This window comes from Ambystoma mexicanum, chromosome 1q (assembly GCF_040938575.1).
Source record: "Ambystoma mexicanum isolate Mex_15411 chromosome 1q, UKY_AmexF1_1, whole genome shotgun sequence".
NCBI lineage: Eukaryota > Metazoa > Chordata > Amphibia > Caudata > Ambystomatidae > Ambystoma > Ambystoma mexicanum.
Genome location: NC_090922.1, coordinates 638,446,572 through 638,469,918, shown reverse-complemented (window position 1 = coordinate 638,469,918; position 23,347 = coordinate 638,446,572). Strand labels below are relative to the sequence as shown.

Here is a 23,347-nt window from a genome sequence, read left to right as displayed (position 1 = left end):
CGCAATGCCTCTGTTTAAATGTACCCAACCTGTCCTCGGGCAGTAAGGACTGTGCAGCAAAATTGTCACACACTGTTTGTTCACAAGGCCAGGGAATAGTTCTGAGGCCCCATAAAAGGTGGCAGGTGAAGCAGGGCAGATCACTGAACGGTATTAAGGAGAAAGTGATAGGAGGTGGAAAGAAAAGAGAAGTAACATAGAAGGTTGACTAGGGAAGTATATGTACCACATGTGCTGGTGAAGGATGTGGCAGAGATGCATGCCAGTATTCCTATGTGCAATACCAGAGGTCCCTTGGCCCGGTGCACTTTGGAGAATAACGTCTCAACAGTGGTAAGGTCTGAAACAAGTCTTGGTCCCGCAAGTCCGGCAAGTGGGGCACACTAACTAAAGAAGGCACATTATTCTGACTACAGCAACACCAGCAAGAAATCTGACTACATTTTCCGTAGCAAGATAGACCCAAACTAACAACAAAATACGGCCAGGGGACACTTGAACACCATTAACTTTGGGAGCATGTCTTTGACTGCCAGGAGGTGCATAACCAGTGAGCATGGACTGAAGGACCATGGTCCTTAAGCAACCTGGAATTGCTTCTTTTTCATTGTATCCCTTTATCCAGTCAATTTTGTTTGAATTGGATTTTCTGATTCCAAAAATGTTCTTCCGAGTTCAAGGCTGAGAGTCTAGGGTTTTAGAATAATCAGACAATTATCAATTATTAGTCTTATCTTCTAGGGGAAAACACTAAAAGTGATTTGATTACTCACGGTAACTCTACTGTGTGTGCATTTGAGAGGGGGAGGTTTCCATTTTCTCAAAGCCAGACCTGATGACAGTAACCCATAAAGTGACAACACACTGTGCAAATTGTGGAATTTGAAGAGCAATATCAATTTGTTGAATGAAAATCAAGTGATCAGAAATCTCACTGTTCTTGGATGGACTCCGTAAAGTACCATGCACAACTTTGAGGTTGGGCTTATAATGAGATAGTTGTATACTTAGTTTCAATAGTTTCTCTGTGTGTGTGTCTCTCTCTGAAAAATTGGGTAAAAAGCCAGACAGTTTGTAACTGGTTTTGTAGGGTGACTCATTAAAAGATGCAAGTAACCAACAGTGCACAGGAGCATTTCCCAATGTATTTTCGTGATGTCTTCACCCACAAAATATGCCAGTAAAAAAAAAACATGTTTATGCTGGCTGTGCCCATACATTTATGAACCGATATATGCCGGTACTCCCATATAAGAACATATTCATTGGTTGTTTTGCTGTTAATGCCAGTAATTATACTATAAGAAAACATGTCCATGCTGCTTCTACCCAATATATTGCAGTACCCCCACACAATAACATGCTCCTGTTGGCTTTACCTAATATTACAAATACCATGCCACAAAATCAAAACATGTTCAAATTGACTGAACTAAAATGTCAGTCTAGCCACATAATAGCACATCATGATTGCTTTCTCATGGATGCGGAGTAATAGAAATGTCATGTCACAGTAAGAAATGGCTAGGCTGGTAGCACCAAAATGCCACTCTAGCCACATAATAACACTCTTCTTCAAGCCCCACCGCAAAATGACAGCCTGGCACAAACACACAAGCAGACACAACATTCACTTGCTCCTTAGCACAACATTCATTTACACACTCATACACTTGCTAATTCATATGTGCGCCCAGCAACCACCCATGAATCATACACTCACTCATTCATCCACACACGAACGCATGCATACATACATACATAATCAATTCTTCTTACCTTTAGCCCTGGACTGGATTCTGCTCCTCGCTACACTCTGGTCTCCCAGGGAATACGGTGGCCCTCCGGCTCCTGTGCCACACAAATACAGAACCAGGAAACAAAGAGTGCTTCTGGTTCTTGCAGATGCCCACAGGAACCAGAGCAAGGCCAATCCACGGACCCAAGAGGTCTGAATGTTCAGGGTGGCACAGGAGCACCCCCTATGCACATTCAGAGGTGCAGTTCTCCAGCCTGCATCCCAAAGGGCCATGCAAAGCTGGGAAAGCAAAATGTCCCCGGCCTTGCAGGGGCAATTGGACATGTGTGCTGGGGAACATAAAATATCAAAGGGAAACTATGTTTGCCTTTCACAGTTTAAGCTGGAACAAGAACGTTCTCTCATTTGCAGAAAGTAGCTGAGGGAGCGCTCAATGTTTACAATGGGCGGCTTGGCTCTTCCATAATGGGCGAGAGCAGTGTCGGTGCCTTCTTGCCCATGAAGGACGAGCTGCCACTGATAAGATGCAAAAAAGTGTTCTCTTGTCTCTGCATCAGGCTGTAGAAAAAATGAAATATGAAGCCTGGAAGGTTGTGGCATTGCACTGGAAAACCCTCCAGAACTTTGTTTTTCAGCTTGCTGAGGGATTAGAGAGAGGAAAGACCATATGCAAATCAGGGATGGTTCTGCCCTGAAGAAGTAGCCCTGCCTGAACTGCCAAGTCACCTCCCCTTTACAGGAGACCACAACCAACCATGGACATGTTTGGGCCTCTTAAGGCGTCATTGTATGTAGCTTGGCGATCTAGGCATAGCAAGCTGCTGGGTTTACACAACCAACGTGTGGTGGCATTGGCAACATTGAAAATTGTACGCTGAAACGGTTTCAATTTAATCATAACCTCTGGCATTGCTCTGGATCAGCTGTCCAGCCCCAAACTCTTGCAACATAAGTGACAGTAGAAATTGTTTTTTCCCTGTAAATTTCCAGTTTTGCCTTCATGGGATTTATGGCAAGAGCGTTTGCATACCACATGATCTCTCTGTTTATTTGGGTCAGATTAATGGTTAGGGTCGATTCATGCTTGGCCATTTTGCAGTTGTTCGCAATATTAACATGTAAATTGGGGACAGAATCGATCATTTACAGTTACAAACTATGATTCCCAGAAACCATATTGCTTGTGCGGGCTACTTATTCTCACACAGGCGCATCAGTAAAGGCGCTGGTATTGTGCTGTTGACTGCGTCGGCCATACCTTTGTTATATTTCTTTGCTATAAGTGGCCGGTTCTTTTTTGATGTTTCTAATTATGGATTGCCAAACTTCCCGGTACAGTCTGTGTAGTAAGTCAATATTGAAGAAGTATTTAACTATGCCTTTCTCTTTTATGTGAAATCCTTGTGATGCGACTGATGAGCGTCTCCTTAAATTGATAGAATCAGTAAATGACTTAGTCAAGCCTGTTCATGTTGACGTCCAGTTGTCTGTTATATTCTCAAATTATATCTTTAGCTAATACCACAGAGACTTTTCCTTTGCTTACTTCATCTAATATTGAAGCTGTTTTGAAAGAACCTAAGGTTATAAGTCCTATTTCTGGTTTCTAATGCAACTTCCTTGCACACTACTTGTTTAGACTTAGCTATTCTCATAGCTTTAGCGGCTGACAACTCTACTTGCAATACTAACTTCTCTGAACTGAAATGCGTATATCTGAACACTTGCACGTTGCCTAAACATGCTCTTGATTTATGGAATCGTATTTTGGTAGAGCATTTGGATATCATTTTTCTGACTGAGACCTGGCTCACCAACACTGCTGGCCCTGCCTTATTATTAGCAGCACCTGAGGGTTATCAGATTCCTTACAAAAATAGGATGAGTGGGCCAGGGGGAGGGCTTGCTGTCATTTTTAGATCTACATTGAAGTTTTATACTGTAGTTATTGAGGAATTGGATAATGTTGACACACTTATGGTTAAATTACTCATACATCTGCATAGTAATTACAACTTTACTTTTGCCATATAGACCCCCGCACTCTGCAACATGCCATATTTCGAGGAATAGTTCTCTGCGTTATTACACTCTGCTTTTAAAACCTTCCATTATAATTGTAATTCTTGGTGACTTCAACCTGTGGTATAATGACGATCAAGACCATATGGCTACAGTCATTTCTCAAACGTTTGTTAATCATTGATTTTTCCAATTAATCTCAGAGCCTACATTCATTGTTGGTCATATCCTGGATTGGTTATGCACAGAGTATGTAATGATGGCTAATTTAAAAGTGGTAGGATGTCCATGGTCAAACCACTCTTTTCGTTTCTTTACTCTTTTAATACATAAACTGTTACCCTGTGTGTTTCCGCAGAGAGATACAGTAATGACACACGCTATCCATAATTTGTCTCCAGAAACGATTGTTCCATTTTTGTACCATTAAAAACTGCATCCATGTTTACCAACCCTGATGCAATGGCAGCTTGTTATTCTAAATGTCTTACTGAAACAGTTGATAACATTGCTCCACAGTTAGGGCATGTAAAATGACTATTAATACAGCACAACACCAGACGTGGTTCACTCAAAGAGTTAGAGCTCTTAGCTCTAAATTGAATAAAATGTATAAACAGTGGAAGAAGTCTAAGCTGGCAAGTGAAAAAGCCAGATACAGTGCAGCCTCTTCAGTGTATAAGAAGGCTTTCTTGACTGCTGAAAAAACTTTTTTTGATGGTTGAATTAACGACGCAGCTTCCAATACCAAAGAATTATTTACGATTCTTGAGGAATAGGAAAAACCTGACATCTCTCCTGTTGTAACTGTTGTGAAGGACAAAGAAGGGTGTAATAACATTCCAAAGGCAATGTTTAAGAAGTTTGTTACTCTCAGACGCTCAGCATTTGATAAATCCTCTGTACCCTACTGTGGATATCTTGCCCCCTTCCTCTGCCAGCGCCCATCTATGAGTTTAGAGAGGTGTCTGAGGAAGACAGCATTAAAGTTCTCGGTGGCCTTAAGCCCACAAGCTGTCCTGACGATCCTTGTCCTTCTGGTGCTGTCAAGAAATGTGCATCCTCTGTGGCCTTGGCTATCACTACCTTTGTCAACTTATTTTTTCGCTCAGATCAGGTTCCAGGACATATAAAAAAAGGCATGGATTACTAGTTAAGTTAAGAAATCCACTCTTGATCTGAATGTAGCCTCTAATTATAGACCTACAACTAATGTCCCCTTTCTTTTGAAAATATTGGACAGGGTAGCTTATCTTGAAATTTGAGCCCATTTGGATGCTCATAATTTTCTTGCACCTAAACAATCTTGCGTTCATGCTTTTCACAGCACAGAGTCAGCCCTACTAGACTTAAAAGCTAATTTGCTTGCCAATACAGGCATGAGGTGTATTTCCCTTTTGCTTTTATTGGAGTTATCTGCCACTTTTGATTTGGTAGATTTTAATGTACTTTTTAATAGAGTTTGTTCTGAGATCTTTTTTTCAGATTCTGCTGCCTCATGGATTTTATCTTTTTTATCTCAGAGAGGCTAGAGTATTTTTTGGTAATGTAGCAGCTGACTCTGTTTCATTAATTTGTGTTGTTCCTCAAGCATCATGCCTGTCACCCACTCTTTTTAATATATTGTTAAAGCCACTGTTTGATTAACTTGACAAGGAAGATGTCCAATATACGAATTATGCTGATGATACTCAAGTAATGTTCAAGATGCCTGGTATTTATGATGAAGATGTTTCGAGATTCAGTGTTGTTTTTAATATTATACACAGTTGGATGGCTCACAGTGGTCTCGCCCTTAATGAGGCCAAGGCTCAGCTATTGCTGGTTGGTTTTCAGCCAAGACTTAGCAGTCTACCAGCGGCTTACAAAAAAATAACATTGCCGGTTGCGAGATCGAGGTTGCCTCCCGAGCCAAAATTCCAGGGGTTTACTTTGACTCACTTTTATCAATGAAAGATCATGTCAACTATGTAATGTTCTCTTTTGCATATTAGCTTAGACTTTTGAGCAAGATTTGTTCACTCATCTCTGCCAATAATTGTGCTACATTGGCCAGGGCCATATTTGGGGCAACAATTGATTACTGTGGGAGCCTTGTGGCAGGCATCTCACAATGTAATCTCTCCAGGCTAGAAATGACTCAAAATCAAGCTGTTAGGATAGTGGCAGTTCTTAGAAGGAGGGATCATGTCACTGCCACTAGACAACCTTTACATAGGCTCCCGGCCAAGGAGCGTACGCAATTCAGGTTGCTTTCAATTGTCCATAAATGCAATTTTGGCAAGTCTAAAACACAGACTGAATGTCTATCAGAACAGGCAGATACTTAGTTTGAATAATAGCAATCTGCTGCAGAATCCTCTGGTCAATCTTACAGGAGGAGGAGTGCCACCGCCGCTGAAGCCATCAGGTAAGTGGGGGTGTCAGGGACCGGGAAATGAAGGATAAGGGAAGGGAGGGTGGGGGAAGCAGCCGTCAGGTTGCTCAGAATGCGGGCTTGGATCATGCGATTCCACCCACCATCCAAGCTACCTGATTGGTTGCTCGCACCTCCCCGGGTGCTAATAAGTAATAATTGCTGTATCCGAGTCAGTCATGTCCTGGATATTTGAGCTCTAAACTATGGTTTCTTATATGTTATTTACTACAACCTTCCCGATAGAGGCATTATCCCTAATTACTCTTGCTTGATAGGTGGGGAAGGGATAAAGGCATACAGTAGGGCTGTGTGGTTGAAGAAGGTTCAGTGGAAAGGGGTAGAATAGGCAGATTGGCCATTAAACAGAGCAGGCAAAGCTTCCGGGGCGGAGACCTGTTGGCTTAGGGCTTCCTTGCTGCATGGGATCATTAATCCATTGCCTAGAGATAGGGCCATGCAATGGGTGTGGGGACTTGCTTTTTCTGGTGCAGTGCCTCCCCGCGGAGAGGCCTTCACAGTGATGTGTGTGCAAGGGAATGTATTTATGCATTTATTTATAAATACGTATACTGAAGAGCTGGGATGTGATCTTTTTCACAGAGTGGGAATATGGTTAATTCATTCCATTTGGAAAGAGACTTTCATTTGCACTTACCAAATCCTTTGAAGCTGCAGAGCTGCCGAGTGATCCACAGCACTGCGAGTCAGCTAGGACTCTTGCTGGCTACTGCTTCGTTCCCTGGAGGGGGCGGAGCCTGCTGGAGACCACGTGATCCATCACGTGACAGGAAACATATTCAAAACGCACCCACGTTCACCCTTGCGGCGTTGAGCCAGGCAGGGGTGGAGGGCGTTGGCTGTTGTGCGGCTGTCTGGCGCTGACAGCGTGACCAGTGAACGGGAGACTGCGGAGGTATCCCCTCTTTGATCCCGACCTTGTAGAAAAAGGTAAGTCTAATCTACACTGCCTCAAGGTCTATGGTAAGAGCTTGTGCAGCGTGGTGTAAAACAAGCACTGTAAGTTGCACCTGGTGTTCGCTTGTCGCTCGGAGCACAGCGCTGCCTGATAATGTCAGCAGCAATGAGGGGGACTACGAATAAAGCTAATACGCGTGCTCAAGCCAAGCGAGGGCAGAATGCGACGTGCACTTCTATAGGAAATCCTATTGACATTGATAGAACTCTAAAACAGTCCTTTGCTGCTCCTAATGCCCCTGTAGCCGCTACTGTGGCTAGTGAGAGCGTCACTCCCCGAGATAACCGCTTCAGGACGGCACATAATGCCGTCACTGCTGGGCAGCAGCAGTGCTCCAGCGCCGAGGCGCCCAGGTCTATGGTCTCTCATGAGCATGTGGGAGCGGTGTGGCTGAGAAGGGAAGGAGCCACTAATGACTCGCTGGACACCCTTGATCTGAGAAGTGATTCTGAAAGTGACGAGGATCAAGATCGGGATGAGGTTAACGAGAAGGAAACCAAGGATGTGCCGGAGACAGAAAAAGAGGTCCCATCGGAGAAATGGAGGAAGAGGCTTGGGGCGAAGTACATCGGAATCCCAGAGTCGCATGGAAAAAAAACCCAGAGTGACGCTGGGAAAGGAAAAAGAGACGCAGGTGGTCGAGGCACAGGGAAGGATCAGCGAATCTGAGGAAAACCTATCAGGAACGAGGAGCGCCGAAGTCTGCGCCGTTATGATACATCAGGTCCTGAGTGCCCAGCCATCTCCAACTACTCCCCGCCTCAGGCCGAGGACTGAGGAACCGATACGAGACCCATTCCAATCGACTCAAGCTAGGAACCTAAGCATAATGAATATACAAAGAGAGACAGCCAAGGTTGAGCAACTAAAATCGAGTTCATCCCTAAAACTATTGGCTTGGTCAAAGGTAGCTGAGATGCATAAACCAGAGTCAAACAAAAAAGAAACGACGGCTACCATGAGCAAAAGAGATGAGCAAATGATCAAGTCAACACAAGATACAAGGGGCTCCCTTGCCAATCTAAATACAAAAGAACACCTTAATGCGCCAGAGAAAACGGATGGTACTAGGGAGATGCGGTCACCCCTTAATGAATGGATGGAAAGCTCTACACTGCCAACTACTCTACCGCAAAATAATCTAAACTCAGGAGAAAGAAGAAATTCCATTGGGATAGTCGATCAAGTGATAAAAGATCTAGCAAAAATGAATGCAAAATTGCTGCAATCTCAAAGGCTATCTCAAATAAGCCCCAATGAGGGAAATTCATTACATGCAGAGCTACACTATCTTAAGCACAGGAGTATCCACGAAGTAATGACCTTAGAAACAAACTCCCCAGCATTTGAATCTAGAAATGAGGAGATGATAGTCTTTCTCGCAGAAGAGAAAGTTCTGAGAGTGAGGACGGATGTCTGAAGAAACGACTCAAAGGCCAAAGAGAAGAGAGAAGTATGGGAAGAAACATATCTGGTGAGATTTGATCACCGAAAAGGTCCAAACGACGTGACACCTTAATCCCATCCTTGGATTCGGATGACGAGGACGGTACAACAACAATGAGAAATGCAAATTGGCGGAAATCCAATGAGATACCCTTGAAGGGAAGAATTAACACAGATGAGACATCGCCTTGTGTCGAAACAATAATATCGAAGTTAAGTCCAATTCTGATGTTTGCGACAACAATAGCTGTTGCGCCTCTGATGAAGCTGTATGAGAACCTAAATGAGAACTACAGAGACCAAACGACTTTGATCCCCCTACTAAACTCTAAAATGATCAAACTAGAGACAGACCTTAAGGAAATGACTTCTGAGATTTTGGTAACTAAACGAGGGAATGATATTTCGTTAACAGCTCTGAAAGAATCTCTAAGAAATAACTCTGAAGATAAGAAACTCCTAGCAGAAGTGACAAGGCAAGTCCTTACGTTACTTCAAAACGAACGAGAAGGAAGGAGAGATCCAAATACAACTCGAGTCCCAAAAACTGCGCAAACGAGTGAGACCTCAGTGATCAATTTAGAGATATTAGAATCATCCGAGAAATCTGGAGCAACTAAGCAACCGTCCGAGAAAAAGAGAGAAGCGGAGAAAAGGGTGTCTCAACAGAATTGCTGTTATGACAAGGAGCTTGTAATTAGGTCTGAAGATAGTGACTGTGGAGGGATGGATTGTCAGGGCGCGGAGACTGCACAGAAAACAAGGCCCAGCTCATCGACTGTTCCTATGAAATCTATAGAAAAAGAGGTCGAGTCCAGTAAACTTCAAGACGAAAAAGAAGTAGATAAAGAGCAAGCTCTCCCACCACCCAATCCATCTGAAACGTCCAAATCTATCGACACAAATACAAAGAATCCGGGAAGTAACACTGCATCTGAATCAGTAAAAAAGAATGAGGGGGAGTGGTATGATATATTTGAAAAACCCGAAAATACGACCGGGAGTGAGCAAAGAGAAGAGATCAGAAATAGTTAAGCCAAACTCCAATGATTGCAAAAAAAACCCAAGAACCAACAAGTACAAAAGAACAGGAACCCTCGTAGTTCAGCAAATTTCTTCAGAAACATTAAAGCATTGAACATAACAGTAAATAATTCTGAGCTATCGACATTGAAGGGGAAAAAAAAGACCAATGAGGCCCAAAACGTGGACGACAAAGTACAACCAGAAAGCCTGATTGAAGATAACAGGTCACAGACAGGGAGCTCAATTGAGCTGGATGCGGAAGACATAGAAGGTGATGATGAGGAATTGTTGAACATGTCAACTTACAGCGTGTCTGATGTCGAAGAAAACAAGGATGATAATAGGGTAGGGAAAACTACTGAAACTGTCGACAACACTGGACAAGATGATCGTGAGTCAGAGGTAATCCCGCAAAAACCATCTACAGAAGGAAACGAGAAAGAGAAAGAAGATGAAATGCCAATTAAAAGAGTGATTTCTTGGCCAGAAACACCCCAAAAAATTCAATCTACAGTAAAGAAATCTGTAAAAAAGGTGGAAGACCCACAGATCTTTCTCACCTTGGAAGATAAAAGGATGAAGAGTATGTTGAAGCAGAAAAACATCTCTAAGATCAGGGAAGTCACAAAAAATTCCATATTAGATGAGCAGGGGAACACTAGGCATGACACTGAGTCCCTGAAAGATAATCCACAACAATGAGCAAGAGAAGACGGAGTACCAAGAGGGAGTGCTGAAGACCCCCGCTAAATCAAGAAATTCTAACTTGAATGTCGACATCAAAGCGTTAGGAAAAAACCATCAGTACAGACTACTTGTTGAGAAAATAGACGGCAGAAAAGGTGATACCCCACTAAATCGCTACAATATCCTACAGATATTCCAAAAAATACCTGTGTTAAGAGCAATAAAGAGTGCTCGGATTGATTGTGTGGAAATTATTGCTCAGATAAACCAGAAATTTGTACTCTTACACATCAATGACAAAAAAGATGCAGAATTGATCATGATGAGTGAGAGACAACCTCTGGAAGTTGGATATCAAGTGTATGAAGTAGACAACACCCTAAGGGGTAGCGATGGTGCAAAAACAAAAGAACTAAAAGTACAAAAAATAAATGAGAAAGATCTAGCGGCAACCAAAACAACTGAAAAAAGCGCAAACCAGGAATGCGTGTCCAATGTCAAGTCTAAAGATGTTGAAAGGGAGGCTGAATTAGTATGCCCTCCTGATGATATAAGGAAGAAGAAAATCAAGATAATAGTGGATAATCGCTAAAAGTCAGGTCCAGTGAGCTCAAAAACCCCGGAAGCAAATGTCTATGGCGAGGCAGGGAAACTGGTCATAGCCTCGTGGAACACTAGAGGATTTTCACATCTCCTACGATTTCCTCCTGAAATGATACAAAAAGCTGACTTGATATGTTTGCAACAGACATGGGTCACTAACCTTCCGTGTGTGGACGGTTTTGAAGTAGCGATAAACCCAGCCATAAAACAAAAAAAGGGCGGCCTACGTCAGGACAACTGACTCTAATTAAAAGAACATGTGGACTAAGAATAAAATCAGCCCGTAACTTGTCACCTTTCCTTCAGGAGGTTTGCTTAGAACAAACAGAGCCCTCAGAGAAGCTGACGACCAACTATATATATTAAATATATATTGGAACACGACTCCAAAGCTCAACCAGAAGCTTGAAGATGACATTATTGAAGCCATAGACACAATCAAAATAGAAGATTCAAAGGCATCAATTATTCTATGTGGAGAGTTCAATAGGAAACTCATTGAACTAGACCAACGAAAAACAACGAAGACCAGCAGTGAGAGACTCAAAAATGAATGCTGGCTAGAAGAAATGTCAACTAGAAATCTATCAATGCTTAACGGAGCAATAAGCGAGGACATTCCGGCAAAACCGACCTGGGAAAGAGGAAGTCAGCAATCCATTATAGACTATATCTTTGTTTCGGAGAATATACTACAAGAAACAGTCTCTTTCATAGTCACTAAAGACATCCAAAGTGATCACAATATCATATCAATGGAGAGAAAAGTGGAGAAAAGGGAGCAATGGAGATGTGACATCTCAGTGGAACCTGGGCGTGGGTGAAACCAGATATCAAGGTGGTATCCAAACAACTGCAACGATCCCAGGAGCAAGGCCTGATTGAGGCAATCGAATACCAGCATTGCTCTAAGGAACCAAAACTTCTTAAAACATAAGTACGACCCGGAGGTGGTGAAAAAAAAGAGGGAATTGAGAAAAACATTGAGAGCGATTATTGCTACTAAAGGAGTAACAAACCAAAGCCAGTCCAAAAAAGCGAGAAACCAATATAACAACTGGTGCAAGTTACACAGAGCTAAGATGGAGCAAAATGACGCTGAGATAATTCTGAAGGCGCTGAATCAAAGGAATTCTAGGGGATTCTGGGCCTTAATAAATGAATCAACTAACTCAGAAAAAGCGATTATAACAAACATGGTAACAGAAAGGAATTGGAAGTGCTACTATAAAAATCTGTTTAAAAGAAGGAAAGGTACAAGTACAGTTGAGATCCATACAAAAGTACCATGGGACTTACAAATAGACAGAGTGGACATTTGAACGTCAATTTCAAACAGCAGTTCATCTAGAGCCGCTGGACCTGACGGCCTCTCGAATGCTGACTTAAAAGAAAACATCGAAGAATGGTCGGAATTTTGTGATATCCTGTTCCAGGCTATAATAAAAGAAGGAAGGATCCCTGTAACCTGGAAATCAGGAATCATTGTTCCGATATTCAAGAAAGGCTTACGATCTGAGCCAGCAAACTATCGGCCCATCGCCCTACTTGACGTTATAGGTAAAGTGTTTGCAACTCAGCTCCTCAAACAACTCACACTATGGATTAATCACGAAAAGATCTATGATGAGTGCTGGTCTGGGTTTGTTAAGGGAGTGGGTTGCAGCACGAACCTCCTAATATTAAATCTATTAAAAATAGATGCCATTCGAACGGGCCAGAAAATTTACTTGGCTTTTATTGATATGGCAAATGCGTTTGATGGAGTAAACAGGGAAATCCTGTGGTGTAAACTAAAGAAGAGAGGCTGTCACGAGAGTCTAATTTCAGCCATTAAAGAACTTTACTCTGACACCTACATTCAAGTAAGGCTAGACAACGAAGGAAATCTGTCAAATCCAATTCCCACAGAAAGGGGAGTAAAACAGGGCTGCCCATTAGGGGCGACCCTGTTTAACTTCTACATCTCAGAGGTGGGAAAAGCCCTAGCAAACGTGATTTCATTTCCGCCAACCATCAATGGAATCCAACTGCATCACATCTTATATGCCGATGATATGGTGATCTTAGACCGTACACCAATCGGCTTACAGAGGAAATTGTCTGCATTGGAGACCTACTCAGAAGAACTCGGGCTAAAGATAAATGTAGCCAAATCAGAAATCCTAGTCCTGGAGAACAAAAGAGGAAGGAAGTCTTGCAAGTATAGAACAAGTTGGTTCGTGGGATCAAAGAAGCTGGAAAAAGTGCAATACACAAAATATCTGGCACAATAATTAACTCCAGCATAAACGACGAACCAATGGTAAAAAAAATCCTAAATAGTTGCAGACAACTAACCTCACAAGGGATCATAATGCAGAAGAAATTCGGGAAATTCACGTGTGAGCCAGTGAGAAAATTCTATCAAAATAAAATTACACCAATTTTGATTTATGGGGCAGAGAACATGTTTGGCTGTGACCACAAGATATGGTCTAGATGCGAAGGTTTTTTTTGGAAGAAAGTCCTCCAAATACCCCAAAGCACACCGACTGCTTGTGCTCTATATGAAGTAGGAATTTCCACCCTGAACGCAAGGATTACATGGAACAAGCTATTGCTCTTTAGGAAGACGCACGATGAAGCCAACTTACCACCGTTCAAAATCCTGTTGGGAAACGAAACAGGTGAAAAAAAGTCGGCCCTAAGAAACTGGAAACATCAATGTCGTGAGATCATCAAACAGCTAGGGACGGACAAGTTAACATTATGGAATAATCCAGATTTTGTAAAAAGAAAATTGCTGGATCTCGACTGGATTGAAATTGGGGAGAGAAGAGCCTGTCAAAAATCCATGATAAATCAACCAAAAGAAGCAAAAAAACGGAATACACTTCAGAAATATCTGGCTCTGTCTCTGTGCAAGCACCTCAGAAGATACTATCTGATGTTCCGTTTAAATATTCTAGAAACAAAAGAAATTCTGAGGAACAGGCGTGCGATTCCAAGGGGAAATGCTCTATGCCGATTCTGTGGGGAGGAAGATGAAAATTTAAAACAGCTCATTCCAAATTGTACTGAACTAAACGATCAACGTGATAGTTGCATGGGAAAGGTGATGACAAATTACCAGACGCTGTCTGAAGAGGAATGGTGGAGACAACTTCACTTGACTGAAAGCAAGTCACTGTTGATTGCATTAATGCGATTTTTAGAGTTACTGCAGAATCGTCTAAAAACGAGTCCAGTGGTTGCCTAAACAGTGTCCCACACAGTTACAAGTCAGGAGACCAACCACTCTGAAAAGACCGACAAGAAAGAATAATTGTTGGGGCGAAGTCAGAGGAAATGATTGTAGAACAATCTTAAGAAGTAGACCAAATAAGGTGTTATAGAGAAGAATACTTAAGGATGAGAGATGGAATGTTGTGCATGTGTTAAAGACAAAGTTTTTCAAAAGTTTGTATAAACTAAATGAAAATAAAAAAAAAATTTTTAAAAAAAATATATGGTTAAGTTCTACTACCTTTAGAAGCTTGCTTTCAGGATACATGGTGCATGTGCAGAGTTATCACATTGCTCCCTGGTGGATGGAGCACCTCATGTAGGCTTGGTGTTTGCTTTAGATACGGAGAATTGCAGCGTTTTATTGAACATGATCTCAGGATGCAAATAGTGACCGTGAATGGCTGGGCTATTTGCACCTGATATGCAGCACCTTGAGAGCGTTGCACGTTACTCCTATGCTATTGCTTTAGGAATAAAATGGGGCTACATTTATTTCTAAAATAAATATGCTGCATGTTTACTTTGGCTTTACAGAACAGAGTTACTTCATGCATGGGTCATACAAGAAATATCATGGTTTAAATGTGTGAGGTTGTACTTTCTGTGTCCTATTCAGGGGGAAATGTTATAGGAGTAAACACTGACGCCTGTGGGGCAGATTTGGGCTGGTTTTTGGGTCACCGTTTACTTGGGATTTAAATGAGTCTGTTTGTGGAAACCCTGTCAGTAATTACTCTGTCCAGTGAAAGAGGCAATAGGGGTTAGGTAAGCCAGTCCGTTATGTAAAGATCTGTTATATCTGACCCCTATAAGTACATAGGTAGAGCGTTATTGCACAATGATCTTACCCTTTTTTTGTGTATGTGTGCAGTCTCCCGTGGCCAACATTTTCCTAGCCCGACCCCACAGGTCCTTTTTTCTCCCGTCCTCTTTCCTAATTCTGTCATTGCCCTTATAACGATGTCTGCAGTGGCATAGCCAGAAGGGGGTCAGAGCGGTCCCTATTTTGCACCACAGTGCACCCTTCATCCCCCTCACTTCTGAGCCGGATATATACAATATACAATTAAATCGGGCCAGCATGCATGTTGTAACTATTATACAAGCCCAAAGGCAGGTGAGTGTCCCCAATACTTGATTGGGAACGTACAGGTGCAGGGTTCCTTAGTTATGAGGCTCTTGTCTGAGGCACTCCCTCGCCAACCCTCCTGTAACACATTCTTACAACCACCTCTTTACATTCTAGCAGCAGCGCCCGTTCCATCTGGGAATGGAAAGAAAACTGTAACTCTGTACAAATACATTGCAAGCAATGGAGAGTGCACTTTAACTATGTACAAACATAATGTGAGCAATAAGCATTTAGCATCCCCCCCGCCTCTACTATCAACGGACACTGAGAAGGTGCATATGTAGGGTGTATGTTTACTTATACAAACTATGTAGAAACACAATGTGAGCAATACGCATTTAGCACACCTCCGCCCTACCACCACTATCAACAGACACTGAGAAGGTTCATAGGTAGGGTGTGCGTCTACACATGCAAACTATCTAGAAACACAATGTGAGCAATAAACATTTAGCACATCTCCCTCCCCTTCCCCCACTATTAATTGGCACTGAGGAGGTGCATATGTAGGGTGCACGTTTACCTATGCAAACTATGTAGAAACACAATGTGAGCAATAAGCATTTGGCACACCTCCCCTTTCCACCACTATCAACGGACACTGAGATGGTGCATATGTAGGGTGCACATTTACTTATGCAAACTATGTAGAAACACAATGTGAGCAATAAGCATTTAGCACACCTCCCCCCTTCCAACACTATCAACGGACACTGAGATGGTGCATGTCTAGGGTGCACGTTTACTTATAAAAACTATGTAGAAACACAATGTGAGCAATAAGCATTTAGCACCCCCCCCCCCCTTCCAACACTATCAACGGACACTGAGATGGTGCATATGTATGGTGCACGTTTACTTATGCAAACTATGTAGAAACACAATGTGAGCAATAAGCATTTAGCACACCTCCCCAGTGCCACCACTATCAATGGACACTGAGATGGTGCATATGTAGGGTGCACGTTTACTTATGCAAACTATGTAGAAAACACAATGTGAGCAATAAGCATTTAGCACACCTCCCCCGTGCCACCACTATCAACGGGCACTGAGATGGTGCATTTGTATGGTGCACGTTTACTTATGCAAACTATGTAGATACACAATGTGATGTGAGCAATAAGCATTTAGCACACCTCCCCCCCTTCCACCACTCTCAACGGACATTGAGAATGTGCATATGTAGTATGTGCGTTTACCTAAGCATTTAGCACACCTCCCCTTTCCACCACTATCAATGGACACTGAGAAGGTGCATATGTAGGGTGCACATTTACTTATGCAAACTATGTGGCAACACATGCGAGCAATAAGAATTTAGCACACCCCCCCCCCTTCCACCACTATCAACGGGCACCGAGATGGTGCATTTGTAGAGTGCACGTTTACTTATGCAAACTATGTGGCAACACGTGAGCAATACGCATTTAGCACATCTCCCCCTTCCACCATTATCAACGGGCACTGAGAATGTGCATATGTAGGGTTTGCGTTTATCTATGCAAACTATGTAGAAACACAATGTTAGCAATAAGCATTTAGCACACCTCCCCCCTTCCACCACTATCAGCGGACACTGAGGGTGCATAGGTAGGGTGCACGAATACCTATGCAAACTATGTAGAAACACAATGTGAGCAATAACCATATAACAGTAACCCGCTTCTCCAGATCACATTAGTGGACTTCAATGCTTTTCTTAATCACTTGTAATGCTAATTTGTGATTGCATCAGTATTCTTAATTGCAGGCTATTTAGCTAAATCATTATTTTATAAGGTGTACCTTTGTCTGTGGCATATCTAAAGTAAGAGAACAACTCACTGTACAATGTCAATAAGATAGAAGTAGCAGTCATCAGCAATTACAGCAAGCAGCACTCATGGTCCACATCATATTTTTGCCATGCTCACATTATATGTGCGCAGCCCTGGAAGGCGCGGCGGCCATGAGTAGCCAATGTATGTCCAATGCGGAAAGCAGACAGTGGTAACATTGTTTACTCACTTGATCTAAGGTGGTCTGTGAGACCGAGTATTCTTCTATGTTCAAGGTTTCCTTGTTGGAGATGAGCAGCTGGAATATTTTGGCCAGCGACGAGGAGGAGATCTGGTACTGCAGCATGTTGTAGTGCTTCTCTCGCTGGATGGATCCTGGGAAGTTGGCCTGGATAAACCTCTCTGCTGAGGCTGAGTCGGGAGCATAGCCTGCTTTGGGGGCTTTGACTTTCATTGTGACGACATATCCGTCTCCAAATCTAAGAAGCACAACCACTTGTTATTTTGTATGAGGTAAACAACAAACATAGCAGACACATGAGACGATGACGCAGCGAAGTAACAAAAGAAGGGTGAAGAAATAGCAGTACGACAGAACAGTGCATGTATTGACAACCTGGGTGCTAACAAAAAAAAAAGCACAACCTGGTGGTATTTGTTTTTATTTATATAGCGCAGACCAGGCCCAAGGGCAACCAGGCGCATATCTTAGAAGAACGTTACAGGCATGACATATAGTTACAGTGGTTACAATAAATTATAAAGAAAATATACAATTGACATTGCCATTCAGAGCAACGAGCAAAATATACAATTGACGTTACAGTTCCGAACAACAAGCAGAGCAGTAGTGAAGGAGCAAAGCATAACAGGGACACAGTGGGCCAGCCATGATCAGAAGAACGGTTGTTACTGAGATGTGGCTAGCCAGAGCTTGGCTTTGTGTTTGAATAGGTTGAGTGAAGGTAGGGTTCTGATAGAGAGAGGTACGGTGTTCCAGAGCTTGGCCGCCAAGACTGGGAAGCTGGCGCCCCCAGCAGATTGGAGCTTGAATCTAGGGATCGCAAGACCTTGGGCTTGTGCAGATCTGAGTACTCGCTATGGAATATGTTGTGTAAATCGTGAGGCAAGGTACTTTGGGGCCTGATGGTTTGCGCATTAGTATGTGGGGCCAATGCTTTGAGTGAGATTCTATGGGCGACTGAAAGCCAATTGAGGTTCTTCCTGGTTTCTGAGATGTGAGCAGAACGGGGGATATTGAGGGCCACCCTGATGGCATTATTTTGGGTAATCTGAAGTTTATTCAGATTGCCCTGGTTAGTGCCTTGGTACAGCGCATTACAGTTGTCCAGTTTGGACATAACCAGAGTCCTGGCCAAAGTGATGCAGTTCTGAGTGGTAAGGAATGGGCGACAGGCTGCAATCAATTTGCAGGTGTAGGCAGATGCGGTAGCTACTGCATTGGTTTGCCTAGTGAGAGTCAAGGAGCAGTCCAGATAAATACCCAGAGTTTTAGTGTCTTTGGAAACTTTAATTAGGTTACCGTCAATGTTAAAGGAGCCGAACAGAGAACTCAGTTTGTTGAGTCTCTGTTGCGTACCTAAGATGAGAAGCTCAGTCTTCTCATCATTGTGCAGCTGCCTATTGATACTGAGAATTCCCAACTTGACTACCGGGAAGTATTCAAAGCAAGTGAATTGTTATATTGGAGGTTTTAGAGTTGCACAAATTACTCTGGAGCCTCAGGTGACATAGACAGCTTTACTGGGTTCGTAAGTTACAGGTAAGTACAATAGGAGTAGGTATGGTATACATAAGACAAGTCCATAGAAGAGAAGCATCCACCGGCCCCCCTGTGCTCAAGCTACAGTTCCCAACTGGCTCTCTGGAATTACAGCAGCTTTACATAATAACATTCTACACAGCCAACACTCCATGCTCAACACTCTAAACTCACACCCACACATCAGATGCAACCAGATAAGGTAAAACCCACACATCTCCCACCTTACATAACAATATAAACACTACAGAAGAGACAGAAGGAACAGTCACCATTAAAAATGTACAAAACCACAAACCACAGACTATCCTTCTAAATTCACCTATCCAGCAAACCGCTCCGAGCAATAAAGCTATTCCCCTCCAGAGACCCTTAAAGTAGCTACCAAATAGCCATACCATTTCCAGAACTATCAACAGTACCATAACAAGCCTATTATGGAACTCGCACAAGGGAACCAGCCCATCATCCAGCGCAAAACCAACACCAACTAAACATCACACCTATAACTATACTTCATCACCCGCCAACAACTAGTTGTGCCAAAACACAAGAACAGGGTTCAAACCTCACTGACTGCCTAAAGCAACAAATCAAATTCCACTCCATGGCACCAACAAAACTGTCGCCATCCACATATGACTACCTTTGGCACAAACCAAACTGTCGGCATACACGTACCACTAATAGGCACACAACACCGGGAATCCACATCCCACAACAATTTGCACCACTAATGCGGGCATCTGACTATGTGGCACCACAATAGCCAGGCATGGAGCTCCCGCACACCATTGCACCACCATAGTGGGGCAAATAGATCCCACACCCCAATTGTCACAACAAAAAAACGGGCATCCAAACCCGCACGACAATTGGCACCAGACTTGAGCAACCATTTGCTCCACCGGGCATCCAAACCTGCACCACAATTGGCACCAGACCTGATCAACCATATGCTCCACCTATTGGCACCTGTCCTCAGCAACCACATGCTCCAAACTCACTTGCGCCACCAGGCACCCAAACTCACACCACAATAGGCACCTGACATGAGCAACCACATGCTCCACACACACTTGCACCATCCCTCACCCACATTCCCCCACAACAAACCAAATGGACAAATTGAGCAATAAAACATGGTAAACGAAAATTAATCAGCACCACACTAGAGTCCAAAAATGTTAAGCTCGTAGAGTCCATCCTGGTATGTACCTGTGGAAGAAATGTAAGGTTAAGTGCAAGTTAGAACATAACTGAACATTTTCTTTAAATCCAGTAGGTCAAAACAGAATCATCAGAACATCCACAAAACACATTTTGGCACCACAAAACACAACCACGCTTGGCACCATACATCACCACCAATAAGGCTTTAACACCTGCCATCACTAGGGCCACACACTATTTTGGCACCTCACATGCCTCCAAAAATTGCCATCACTTATGGCATCACTAACACTAAGCCACACTCTGCCACCAGAGACATCCATAGCCCACACATATGGTTCATCCAAACTTCACAGGCCTCACATGACGCCTGAAACTAAACAGTGCTTCACCATTTTAACCATATCACATAGGTGACCTTTTTTTATCAACTCAACATAAGCGAGATGAACATTGCTGTCAAATAACTTTTACAATTGGTACCAGGACCAACCACTGTTTCATATTGCGCCTCCAAAAACTCCAGGTGCAACAGGCAAAACAGCAACAGTACCTGAAACAATCCGATGTTAACTTGGCAGAGTCCTTACACAACACCATGACAGAAGTTTCCCACTCTGCCAACCAAACCTTGCGGCAGCCGCATATCACAGTAACGCTGCAGCAAACAGCAGCTTGGAGTAAGCTGTAGTCCAAAGCGCCAGAACACCAGATATATTCCATGTCGAATTCTTCCTGCGCTGGGTGTACGCTCATGTAACTGTCTTCCCCAAAGGTCCGATTGCAACGCTTGACGTTTTGAGAATGTCACATGGTCCTTTGCTAACATCTCCTCATCATTTCCTTGTTGCAGTACATCGATAGATCCAGCCCAAGGACACGTTGGGCACATTGGCAGGTTCTTTCCTTGGAACTACTCATACCTTGCCGTGACATAGTTCTAATTGTAACAAGTTCAAGGTACGTTTGCATCAACGTTCTCTCACTGGCACACATCGCCATACCTCACGGAGTGCAGTGACATCATCATAACGGTGGAGAGCGTAGCCACAGCCACATCTCTCTGGACCAACCGTAATCTGGCCCACACCAGCCATGATGTGCCCAAACCAAATCAGGATGAAGTCCATATACACCATATCCAAACCATGACCAGTAGGGACTATAATTAACTCCTTCATTGTATCTCCGGTCACTCTTCTTAGCTGCAATTCTCAATGTTCACCACCAAAGTCACTAGATTGTTCACCCGGCCCCTTAACCACTGTCATGATAAGCTGCCATTCCCTTCTGATGCGCCAAACACAGGTGCTCCCTGCTCTCAATTCCTTCTATGAGGTGCTAGCTATGGCGAAGGGATATTAACCATGGCCAAATGGCAGAACCATTAAGGATGCACAGCGCTGCCCCCTGAAATCACTCCAGGTGTCCCTGCCACACCAGTCATGCAGGACACAGGGCACGCTCATCTTGGGGCCTGGGGGGGGGGGGGCGGTGGATTCCCCTGATTCCTCACTGCTTCCTGGTGGGCATATTTCTTTCATCACTTGTCGTCTTCAGTTTGCTAACTCCTTAAATCCTTTTCTGTACTAAGCTTGCTCCTTGCTCCTTTTTTGTACCAGATTCCCTTCAGTCCCCAAGATCCAAAGGTGACGTAGACAGCTTAACTGGGTTCGTAAGTTACAGGTAAGTACAATATGAGTAGGTATGGTATACATAAGACAAGTCCATAGGAGAGAAGCATCCACCGGCCCCCCTGTGCTCAAGCTACAGTTCCCAACTGGCTCTCTGGAATCACAGCAGCTTTACATAATAACATTCTACACAGCCAACACTCCATGCTCAACACTCTAAACTCACACCCACACATCAGATGCAACCAGATAAGGTAAAACCCAACATGAATCTATTCAAGATCCATTGCTGGAGAAACATCATTGATACTCCCACCTACCCCTGCCACTCCATATATTTAATAACTCTGCCTGATTGGTGAATAATAAGACAACGTTATAACATTTAAATATTATGGAATGATACAATTATATAATGCTAATAGCACGTTATGTTAACAAGGGGTTATGTTAATGTTACAGGACCTGTAACACACTCGCGTACAACCACGTTGGCCGCTTTGTACCATGACCATAGAAAACAACTGAAAATTACCCTCACATTGGATCCATGCCTTGCCATGAAGGGGGCTGGAGAGTTTGAATTAGGTTCCTATTCATTCTGTCATCGTCACAAAACCTGGGTAGAACTGGCTTTCGTTCTACTGAAACCAAAATATTTGATGCATGGAAGGGTTTCTTTTTTTTTTCCAACTCTTTTTATTAACATTTTTTCAACATAACAAGAGGAAGTAGACATAGATCGTTGCTGCATATCAATATGTGAGACAGTAGAAGTAAGCAAGTGTGGTACGAGAAAGGCACACAAGAGGTCTCATCCCAAGGGGGGCATATGTGGCCCCCGTCAATGGACAGAGCGTGTGGATGGGGGTGGGTAAGATTTGGGGCAAGCATAGTCCTCAAGGATCTCCCGGAATCTGGCTGCACGGTTCGGGTCCAGTCTGGATTGTCTCTTAAAGGCTGCCCTTTCGAGCCTGCATGTTCTGGAGAGCGAGTCCGACCACTCTGTGATCTTGGGTGGTGTCGCTAATTTCCAGTGTATCAGTAGTAATTTCTGTGCTGTGAAGGTCATGAGGGAGATGAGTTTGCACTTGAGTGGGTCGTCGTACCAGTCTACCCCATCTGAACCGAGGATCAGCGTCGTTGGGGTGAATGGGATGTCAGCCTCCTCTATGTTTGTGAGGTTGCAGTGGATCCCCTGCTAGTAGGAGGTGATAGCAGGGCCTGACCAGAGCATGTGGCCAAATGTACCGATGATGTTGCACCCTCTCCAGCAGAGTCCTGTGGGTGTGAGGCCCATACTGTGACGTTTGGCTGGCGTAAAGTAGAGCCTTTGCAGAATTCTAAACTGGATTTCCGTGTTTCTGAGGTTTAGGGAGACCACGGGGATGGAGGTGAAGCCCCGCTGCAAGTCGGTGTCACTGATTGGTTTCCCCAGGTCTGCTGTCCAGGTTGTTGCGAGCGCTTGCCTATTTTTATTGTCGGGTATCGCCATTATGAAAAATGTGCGGGTGCGCGGGAATGCGTTGATGTTTTCCATTTCAGCTTCACATTGGCCGGGGGGTTGCAATCGTGTGTCCAAAGTGGTGTGCTTGGTGATCGTGGCCTGGATGGTGTGGTAGGTAAGCCAGTCTCC

The 23,347-nt window shown here is 43.5% G+C and overlaps 1 protein-coding gene across 2 annotated transcripts in view; it reads right to left on the bottom strand.

Moving 5' to 3' along the window:
- The window catches only part of ABCA4 (ATP binding cassette subfamily A member 4), a 1,737,150-nt gene that overhangs the window by 16,976 nt on the left and 1,696,827 nt on the right, over positions 1-23,347 (bottom strand). For both annotated transcript variants that reach the window (XM_069641223.1, XM_069641222.1), the window contains one exon: positions 17,351-17,600. In XM_069641223.1, the coding sequence (XP_069497324.1) occupies positions 17,351-17,600 (250 nt within the window). The remainder of the gene's footprint in view (positions 1-17,350; positions 17,601-23,347) is intronic.